The 11,365-nt window shown below is 34.6% G+C and overlaps 1 protein-coding gene across 1 annotated transcript; it reads left to right on the top strand.

Annotated features, from left to right (window-relative positions):
* LOC136203629 (2-methylpropanoate--CoA ligase CCL4-like) lies at positions 1-1,883 on the top strand. The gene has a single exon (XM_065994830.1). It carries the CDS (start codon positions 97-99, stop codon positions 1,756-1,758), a length of 1,662 nt encoding a protein of 553 aa, XP_065850902.1. The 5' UTR covers positions 1-96; the 3' UTR covers positions 1,759-1,883.
* Positions 1,884-11,365: the final 9,482 nt, after the last annotated feature.

Raw genomic sequence — 11,365 nt, 5'->3', positions numbered from 1 at the left:
TTGATTGATGATTAAACCTCCGAGCCATGTTCCTTCTATTCTATATCAATCTCTCTCTGCATTCATTTCTTCACTATCTTCTCTCCTTCTCCGGTTATGGATCAGCTTAAACCCTCCCCTCCCAACTCTTCTCCTCTTACTCCTATCTCCTTCTTGGATAGAGCAGCCACCGTCTACGCCGATTCTCCTTCTATCATCTATAATTCCACCGTCTACACCTGGTCTGTTACTCACCGTCGATGTATTCAGCTAGCCTCTTCTCTCTCCTCCCTCATCGGTATCACTAGAGGTCAAGTTGTCTCCGTGTTTGCCCCCAATATCCCCGCCATCTACGAGCTTCATTTCGCTGTTCCAATGGCCGGAGCTGTTCTTAACACCATTAATACTCGTCTTGACGCCCGTACTATCTCTGTACTTCTCCGTCACAGCGAATCTAAGCTCCTATTCGTTGACTTTTTCTCTAAGTCTCTCATCCGAGATGCCATCTCTCTTTTCCCGTCTGATGCTAAACCCCCACTGCTCGTCCTCATTACTGACGGTCCGGTCGAGGCGTCAACAGACGTTGACTTCTTCTTCGATACTTACGAGGGCTTACTCGGGAAGGGTGATCCTGATTTCAAGTGGATCCGTCCAAAGACTGAATGGGATCCGATTGTATTGAACTATACTTCCGGTACGACGTCGTCTCCTAAAGGTGTGGTTCATTGCCATAGAGGCTCTTTCATCATCACCGTTGATTCTCTAATCGATTGGTCTATGCCCAAACAACCGGTTTATCTATGGACCCTACCGATGTTTCACTCCAACGGATGGAGCTATCCGTGGGGAATGGCGGCAGTGGGTGGGACCAACATCTGCTTACGGAAAGTTGATGCAAATAATATCTTCCGTCTGATCAAAGATCACAACGTGACTCACATGTGTGGTGCACCTGTGGTGCTTAACATGCTATCAAATTCAGAAAATCGAGCCACCCTTAAAAACCCAGTCCACATCCTCACCGCAGGAGCTCCACCGCCGGCAGCTGTGCTCTCCAAAACAGAAGCGTTAGGATTCATAGTGAGTCACGGCTACGGGTTAACGGAAACGGGTGGAACCATGGTTTCCTGCGCTTGGAAATCGGAGTGGAATCGTTTTCCGGCGACGGAAAGAGCGAGGCTAAAAGCAAGACAAGGAGTGAGAACAATAGCAATGACGGAGGTAGACGTGGTGGATTCAGATACTGGAAAAAGCGTTAAAAGAGACGGATTATCGGTGGGTGAAATTGTACTGCGGGGAGGCTGCATAATGTTAGGGTATCTAAAAGATCCGGTAGCGACGGGAAAGTGTATGAGGGAGAATGGGTGGTTTTACACGGGAGATGTAGGAGTAATGTATCCAGATGGATATTTAGAGATAAAAGATCGAGTGAAGGATGTGATAATTAGTGGAGGGGAGAATATGAGCAGTGTGGAGGTGGAATCAGTGTTGTATACGAATCCAGTAATAAATGAGGCGGCGGTGGTGGCTAGGCCGGATGAGTTCTGGGGAGAAACGCCGTGTGCGTTTGTGAGCTTGAAAAAGAGGGGAGAAATGACTAGTATGGAGATGGAGAAGGAGATAATAGAATATTGCAGAGATAGACTGCCGCATTATATGGTACCAAAAACAGTGGTGGTGAAGGAAGAGCTGCCGAGGACATCGACCGGGAAAATTCAGAAGTATGTGCTGAGAGAGATGGCAAAGGCAATGGGCACCTCAAGAATAAGTCGCATGTAATGTAATTGTACACGTTTGTTTCTTATACAATTACAATTTAGCATGTATGCTGGTCACACAGAGAAATTATACTATGTGCACGTTCATAAATTTTATTAAATAGATTTACTTAAGTTAAGTTTGTCTATCAAGTTTGAGTACACCTGGATGCTTAGATAATTCCTTGAAAAAAAATGGATAACTTCTTAAAATGTTATCAATTAATTATTCAATTAAAAATAAATAAATTGCATGTAAAAATGTGTTACATTAACTTGAAATGTTATTGTATAATTTAAAGAAAATATTAAAACATATACATCTGGGTGCAACTCATAGCTACCTTCACTAGTATCCAATTTCAGAGCTTTAGTTAGTTTTTTTTTTAAACGTTTGGTTAGTTAATTAGTGAAAACCTTATCAATATTGGAGCGGTAACAGTAAATATAACTAGTAGAAAAATAAAGAGTAAAGAGTCAATTAGAATCTTAAACAAAATCATATAATAAATTTATACTTTTGTTCTCATTTAAAATTTAAGTTTTCATTTTAGTAAAATATTAGAAAGGAAATAATAATAGAATTTATTTAATACCAACTAAATTGTATTTTGATGTATAAATTTTATATGATTTAAATTATAATAAAATTCAAAATATATGTGTTGGAAATATTCGAATATGGACCAAATACAAAATTCGTCCGTGAATGAATTAGTCGGACTTAACGAGAGGCTAATGTTTGCCCCACTAGAGAAGAAGATATCAGAGATAGCAAAAAGTTATCTAACTTAATACTGAAGAATACACGAGAGATAGTGAAATGTTGCCTCCGTATCGTGTGGTGCCCCATTCTCTATCACATACATAAGTGTAGTCACTATTAGTTCGTGGACCAACGGTTTCCTCTCTTGGTTAACCTCGAGGTAGTTGATGTGTGACCGGTAATAAGAAGGTTGTGGTGATTTGTGCTTTCGATGCAAATCACATCAGATGTTATCCGTGCTACAAGAGGTAATTTGATAATCCGAATAGAATATATGTTATTTTCCCTTCATTCGTATTAGAGCCACAGTTGTCATGTTCTATCGGTTTTGATCGACGAATATGAAGAAATATGTATTATTTGCATGCTAAGATTAATATATGTATTAGATTTGTGTTTATTGGGCCTGTATACGTGTTTTCAGACTTTTTTTTAACGGCACAGGAATCGAATAGAACATTGTGCTTTTGTGATTTAGGGTCTCTAATTCGAAATAGTACGAATTCCAATCTCAACAAAGAGTGTTTGTGCTGGAAACCGAAGTTTTTGTTCTTCGTATGGACCAACAGACTTCACCAACATTAGGCGGTTCTATAGACCCATAATACATCGTCTAGCTTTAAAGAACAAACTTTTCTTGATGCATTAAAGATATTCTTTTTCAAGAATTTCACTACTACCCAAGAAGCATTAGTAGGGAGAGCAACTACTTCAACCCATTTTGACAGGTACTCAACTGCCACTAGTGTATATTGATTGTTAAGGGACTTTGGAAAAAGTCTCTAAAATCAATTTCCCAAACATCAAATACTTCAGAATTCAAGATTGAATTGAGATACATTTCATGTCGGTGGGAGATATTTCCCGTTTGTTAGCATCCATCTTAAGTGCGAATATATTGAAAAGCATCTTTGAAAAGTGTGGGCAAATAAAAACCATATTGTAATACCTTAGCGACCGTTCTGTCTATGATGCCCTTCGGGATCCTTAGAATGACAGAATTCGAGCACAAATGTTGCCTCCTCTTATGTGATGCACTTTCGAATGATATTATCGCCACATATCTTGAAGAGATATGGTTCTTCCCACATATATTGTTTTATGTCATATAGAAACTTTCGTTTCTACTGATAGGTTATGTTCGTGGGGAAGATGTCGCCTCCAAGATAGTTAGTAAAGTCAGCAAACCAAGGTTTATTCGAAATAGTAAGTGCAAGGAGGTGCTCATCCGGGAATGTGAAAGGTGATCATCTACTTGATTTTCAACACCCTTTTCATCTCGGATCTTAATATCAAATTCTTGGAAAAGAAGGACCCACCAGATTAAGTGCAGTTTGGCCTCCTGTTTTGCTGACAAGTACTTCAAAGTGGAATGGTCATTGTAAACGATTACTTTAGAAAGCATAAAGTATTCTCAAACACAAAGACGACTCCTAGGAGCTCTTTTTTCAATAGTTGTGTAATGTTGTTGTGCTTCATTTAGAGTCTTACTAGAATAGGATATAGGTTGGAAAATGTTTCCTTATTTCTGACCTAAACATGATTCTACCGAGGTATCACTAGCATGACACATCAACTCGATTGGTAAGTACCAATCCGTGCTAATCATAATATGAGCTTTCACTAACTCATCTTTAAGTAGGTTAAAATCTTCTATGAACTATTTAGTGAATTCAAATTTGGCATATTTTAATAGGAGTTGGGTAAGTGGTTTAAATATCTTAGAAAAGTCTTTAATAAAGTGCCTATATAAACCAGCATGCCCTAAGAAACTCATAACCATTTTCACACTAGTTGGGGAAGGTAATTTGTCTATGACTTCTATTTTATCCAGGTCGACCTCTATTCCCTTATGTGAAATCTTATGTCCTAGCACGATGCACTCTTGAACCATAAATTGACACTTCTCCTAATTTAAGATTAGGTTGGTGTCTTCACATTGTTTAAGTACTTTTTTCAGATTTTGTAAGCAACCAGAGAAAGATGAACAAAAAACAGAAAAGTTGTCCATGAATACTTCCATGACCTCCTCAATCATATCAGAAAATATGGCCATCATACACCTTTGGAAGGTGGCCGGTGCATTGCACAACCAGAATGGCATCTGTCTATAAGCAAAAATGTCATAAGGGCATGTAAATGTAGTCTTCTCTTGATCCTTAGGATCGATGGGAGTTTGCAAATAGCCGGAATACCCATCCAAACAACAAAAGAAGAGATTACTTGCATCCTTTCAAGCATTTGAACAATGAATGGTATCGGGAAATGGTCTTTCCGATTGGTGTCATTTAGCTTTTGATAGTCTATGCACATATGCCATCTGATAACTTTTCTCACTTTAATCCATTCTTCTTTTTGATTCATCATTACCATCACCCCCCTTTCTTTGGCACTAATTGAATCAAACTTACCCAATGACTGTCAGAAATAGGATATATGATACCAACGTCTATGAGCTTTATGACTTCACTCTTAACAACCTCCTTCATCTCCGGGTTAAGCTCCTTTGAGACTGGACCGAAGGTCTTACTTGCTCCTCCATGAATATCTTGTGGGTGAAAATGGTTTGGCTTATCCCCTTGATGTCAGAAATTTTCCACCATATCGCTTTCATATGCTCATTGAGTACCACAACCTTATGTGCCTCTATATCACCTGCCAAATTAGCAGAAATTATCACAGGTAAGGAAGATGGAGGTGAAAGAAAAACATATTTAAGATTAGTAGGTAAAGATTTGAGTTCTAGAATATGAGGTTCCTCTATTGATGATTTTTGTTTAGTGCAATCATCCTTTTCTAGTTGTTAACCCAATTTGCTGTCTTTGTCAATCTAAGTTGAGGCAATAGAATCAAGAACGAACTTAATAAGATTAGTAATCACCTTCAAGACAAAGCTTATAAATAACATTGCAAAGGCTGATACATTGTAAATCCTTCATAAAAATAAGAGATTTGACTTTAGGAATCAGAGTAATGAAAGTATGATTAAATGATTATGCAAAATCATTATCTCTGAGAATGTCAAACACCATCTCAGTCACCTCCTTGCTAATAATATCCTAGGATGTAGTGTAGAAGAGCACATACATACCACCAGTTCTCAAAGTTTTTAGAGGATGCATATGACAAGGTGATTTTTACTTCATCTAGTGTAGAGGTTGCTAAGATCATCAATCTGATGACTAGTAAGTCGAGAATCAATTATCTCCTTACGCAAAACATGATCAGAAGTTAAAAAGACACCCCCATATAAATTAACAATAATAGCTTCAATCTCATTTTCCTTCGCACACCAAACTGCCCTTACTGTCCAATTTGGTCAAGCTATTCTTTTCGTCTTCCATTGATTTTAGAATGAAATCTTTAATGTTTTTATCCCATCTACTGAGCTAAATAGTTCTAGAGCAGTGACACTATATATCCTTCTCCTTTTTTTTCAGCTGCCCAATCTTTTTAGACAGCTCAGCATTCTCTGAATCTTCTAGCAAATCCTCAACTCGACACTGAAGGATTTCAAGACGTTCAATGTATTATTTGATCCTAAACTCGACATGCAATATTTTCTTGATAATATTAAACTTACTACGAAATCTATATATATATATATATATATATATATATATATACACTCCCTTAATTCCATTATATAGGTCATTCTAGCAAATTAGTTTTTTCTCTAAATATAAGTCATTCTAGGATTCCAACAACTTTTAGTTTAGTTTTTTTAGTCCAAATATTAAATTTTTTGTATTGGTACATGTTTTTTTTAATATTCCAATGTTTATTCTCCAATAGTGACATGAGAGAGAATTTTTTTAGTTACCCAATGTATTTCTTAATTTGTGTGAAATACCCTAGAATGACTTATATAATGGAATGGAGGTTAGGTGTGACAAAAATCTTATGGTATGACAAAGCTTATGGTGTAACAATTACAATTTTCTAATTAAGTAGTAAAAGGTGGCAAATTTGTAAATAAAAGAAAAAGAATGATGCGCATAAGAGAATGAAGGAGGATGATGATGTCAGTGTTGATGTCATCTTAGGAGAGATAAATAAATTTATTTATTTTCTTTAAAATAAATTTTTCCGACTTTTCCAACCTTATTTTTTGAAAATTTTTATACCGTCGGACTCATCTTAATTAGACGATCATTTTAAGATCTCATAAGCTCATGTAAAAAAAAATTCCGGTGAACGGAATCCGGCGATCCTGTGACTGTTTTTCTGTGAGAAAAAAAATACCCAGAAAATGTAAAACGTTATCCTAAGAAACTTTAAATCTTGACTCAAGGTGAGATTCCTTACGGTTTAGTCCCAATAAATTATTGAAGTATGTAAAATAGATAAAATTAAGGAAAATGATTTATTGGGACTAAACTGTAAGGAATCTCACTACGACCCAATAATATAAGTATTTTGTTGGAACAATATAACTAGTTTGTTGAAAAAATTGGTACACTGATTTGAAACAATTGGTACACAGATTTATTCTGTTGGAAGAATATAAGAATTAATTCTGTTGGAACAATTGGTATACTGAGTTGGAGCATTGGTACACTAATTTGGAACGATTGGTACACTGATTTATTCTATTAGAATAATATAAGTATTATGTTGGAATAAATGCTACACTGATTTGGAACAATTTCGTACACTATCGAAACAATATAAGTATTCTGGTGGAATAATTTAAGAATTTTGTTAGAACAATATAATTATTTTATTGGAACAATTGATATATTGATTTGAAACAAATGGTACACTAATTAGAACAATTTATACACTGATTTAGAACAACGTGCTGGCGTCCAGCAGTATGTGCTGGTTTTTTCAACACATAGTGATGAAAAGTAGAACAAAAAATGTACCCAGAAAATTATCAAAAATTTCTAAAACATGTAAAACATCATTTTAAGAAACTTTAATTCTTGGCTCAAAGCGAGATTCCTTAAAGTTTTGACCCAATAAATTGTTGAAGCATGTAAAATGGATAAAATTAAGAAAAACATTTTATTGGGACTAAACCGTAAGAAATCCCGCTTTGACCCAAGAATTAAAGTTTCTCAGAATAATATTTTACATTTTCTGAAAGTTTTTAAGAATTTTCTGGGTACTTTTTTCTCATCGGAAAATGCCCACCTAATCGTCGGATTCCGTTCACCGGAATTTTTTTTACCTGAGCTTCAGGGATTGTTAAGCTCAAAATATACCTAAAATATCATATATAAATACGTTAAATTTACATTGAAATCGTGCTAATTATATTCATTTAGAGTACTTTTACGTCTTTATATACTTCTTTGATGCAAGGTACTTAATTATTTGGTTAAATACAAATAGGAGCTAAAACGGAGCAAAAATGAGGGAAAACCTAAGTTACGTGCCAAAAATACGTGTTAATCAGAAGACCGATTCAAGGAGACGAGAAGCAGCCGAGAGGCGGGGGAAAACATCCCTATCGCGACTGAGATTCTCAAAATCTCAATCGCGACACGCTAATCTCAGTCACCAGAATTTGACTTTTTTCAGCCTTCTCCCATGCCATGTGTCGCGACTAAGATTCTCAAAATCTCAGTTGAGACATCGAAGAATTCTGCACAGCTTTCACATGTCAAAAATCCAAAAAACGCGTCTGTTCGTTTGGATAAAAGCGACCCTTCATCAGCGGACACGACCCTTCTAACACAACCATTCACCAATTATAAATAAGTGATTCATTTCAAAATTCAATGTTAGTTGTTTGTTATGGAAAGAGAGTAGATATTATGTTGAAGAAACTCTGACTCAGAAAAGAGTCAGATTAGTTTTCAATTCTGTAAAAGCAAACTTGATGTACACAAGTTGTTCTTAGATTAGTTATAAACACAGTAGTGATTAGTTTAGTTTTAAAAATTGTTCAAAGACAAGTTCTCATTCTGGTAGTGGACCTAGCGGTCTCTATTCCGAAGATTCAACGAGAAGAACTAACGGCTGAAGCGCAAAAGGGTCTGACAAACCTACGGAATTTGAGGGAAAGATTGACAACCCGGATCTCAAAGTTTTCGTCAAAATGCTATCCATGTTTCTTCCTCTCTATTAACTTGTGAAGATTCACAATTCATTAATAATACATTTATCTTATTCAATATATTCTTTCTGTTGTTATTTTGATGTTATTCTGACAAAATGATTTTCAAAGTAATAAACTGGTGTTTTCATTAAAACGTTTTACACAATTATATTTACAAAGAAACTTTGTTGAACACTTGAAAGAATTAGTTTTTATGGATGATATGATCGTTAGCGTAGCTTATCGGATATAAAATACCAATTTGATTAAGGTAGAAATCTGCTCTGATCCAGAGAGATTTCTACGGTTCAAAGCCATTTAATTGCATAAATTCTTGAATTATTACATGTTCATAATCTTAGCAAAGTTATAGTTGCTTTCTTTGCTTAATGCGAATAAGTTTTATACACTTTTTATTCTAAACACAAAAGTTTCTGTCTTGTAATCAAATCTCAAGACAGAATTGTTCTCTAAAGTTCAACATATAATTATTATCTAATCCTAACCAATACAAACCAATACAATTAATTAAACGATTTTCTTAAGTTAAACCTAAAAGTCGAGAATAAAACTGAATTAAAATAAGTTTTAGTTAAAAAGCGTTCCATGTGGGTTCGATATCTTTTATTACTATAAGCGTATACCGTGCACTTGCGGATATCGCTCAACAAGTTTTTGGCACCGTTGCCGGGGAACGCCAAATTTTTAACAAAAATTTATATTTTTCGTGTTTTATTCCGAACCTTGGTTTATAGTATATGTATTTATTTATTTTATAGTTTATTTTTATTTTTTTTTGAGGATGGTCAATAGGACTAAATCCTCGTTGTTATTTAATGTTTGCATTTAGATGTTTGCAGATAAACAGAAAAAATCCAAGTTTCTCAAAGGATAAACTGGAGATTTGATTATCAATGAAATTCGCAGAAGGAGTCTACAGAAAAGAAATTCGGCTAGCAGATACATCAGAAGAGAAAGGAAATTTTTGAAAAAGCTTGTCAGACGTCACAGATGGTTTTTCCAAAAAAAAATTACCTCTTCCCAAACACCTCTAACTCTTTTCTATAAACTTAACCCTTCACCAAAACATCATATCTCTTTGTAAGAAAAATTTATTCAAATCCTACATTAAAACCAAATGATTTCTTTTTCTTTATTCATATCATTTCCTTAAAACACCTACATTTATCTCTCTAAGAAACAGCTGATCAACTCTTCTCAGACAGATATATCAGAAAGTAGGAATGGGGAATACAATCAATGAAATTATCTTATCCGTTAGGAAGGAATTGTCTACTTTTAGTATAGTTTTGAAAGTTTCGGTTCATGTGCGTAGTTTTTGTTCGTGCACAGAACTAGAAATTCGGGCATTCAACCGAAATCACTAGATCCTTAATTTGAAAAAACGCTAAAAAAATAAAATATATATATATATATATATATTCAAAGTTGGGGATACAGTTCTATTATTTCCAGGTAAGCTTAAGTCTAGATGGAATGGACCGTATGTGGTTATTAAAACATTTGATTATGGAGCTTTAGAGTTAGAAAATTCCAAAGGCGATCGATTTAAGGTTAACGGTAATCTATGCAAAATTTATTACGAAGAAGCTCCAATTCAAGCAATTGAATTCGTGGACGAATTCTTTGAAAATTAATTTATTTAGTCTTCATATTTTTAATTTTTAGTTTTTTTTATCTTTTATTTTTATTTCTTTTTAAATTAATCTATTTTATTTTTATTTTTAGTTTAATTTATTATTTTTATTTATTTATTTATTTATTATTATTTATTTGTGTACAAATAAGTTTTTTTTGTGTAAAATAAAATTCTAATCTAGTCATGATTTGAAATATTTCTTAAAGTATTAAGTGTTTTTGAGAAAATATATATTTAGAAATCTCTGTGGAGATTCTAGAAATCTCAGTTGAGATTCTCCATGTAATTAGGAAATTCTCCGTAGAGATTCCAGAAATCTCAGTTGAGATTTTCAGTATTTTAACACTTCGAAATAACTGTAGAGATTCCAGAAATCTCAGTTGAGATTTTCAGTCAGTTTTATCCAAAAGGTATCAGTTAGACACAACTTTTCATTCTTAACAGACACAATTTTTCACTTAAGTAACCTATATTCCTGTAGATTCAGAATTCTTTTATTTCACTTCATCTCTTTCAGAATTCTGATTTCTTCATTTCTAAAAGTTACAGACACCATTTTATTCACAGACATGACTACCTCTCTGAAAAATGCTAGGCAAAATACTTCTGCTCGTAGCAAGCGTGTTGATATCTTTTCACGCTATGGAGCATGGCACTACAACAAATCATCACTTGCGTCACGGTTAAAATCATGGCCCAAGTGTAATATTTCTGTGGCTATGCTATTTAGCCACGAAAATTCAAGGTGGGTACTCCTGTGGCACAAGTGAACGTGGCTAGGTAATTGCCACGAGAAAACAATGGTCGTGGCATAGTTTAGTTTTTATGCCATGAGAAAATCCGTGGCTAATAATATCCCTTTGCCACGGATAAAATTATGGCAAGACATAACAATCCGTGGCAATCAACTCCACTTAGCCACAAGCATACTCATGGCGAAAATAGAATACTCATAGTTAGAAACTTTCCTTAGCCACAAGCTTAACCGTAGCAAAAATAGAACACTAGTGGCTAGAAACCTTACTTAGCCACAAGCATAATCGTGGCAAACTTGATCAAATTTTAGCAATTTATTTTTAATTTCTTTTATTATTATTATTGTTGTTGTATGAGCTTTTGGATTGAAGAGAGCTACTAAAAAAATATAATAT

Source organism: Euphorbia lathyris, chromosome 1 (assembly GCF_963576675.1).
Source record: "Euphorbia lathyris chromosome 1, ddEupLath1.1, whole genome shotgun sequence".
In the NCBI taxonomy this organism is placed as follows: Eukaryota; Viridiplantae; Streptophyta; class Magnoliopsida; order Malpighiales; family Euphorbiaceae; genus Euphorbia; species Euphorbia lathyris.
Note: the sequence above shows the minus strand (reverse complement) of the source record. Positions and strands in the feature narration are given on the sequence as shown.

Excerpts from the sequence above, each read along its gene's own strand:
- LOC136203629 (XM_065994830.1), top strand. The coding sequence starts at position 97 with ATGGATCAGCTTAAACCCTCCCCTCCCAACTCTTCTCCTCTTACTCCT.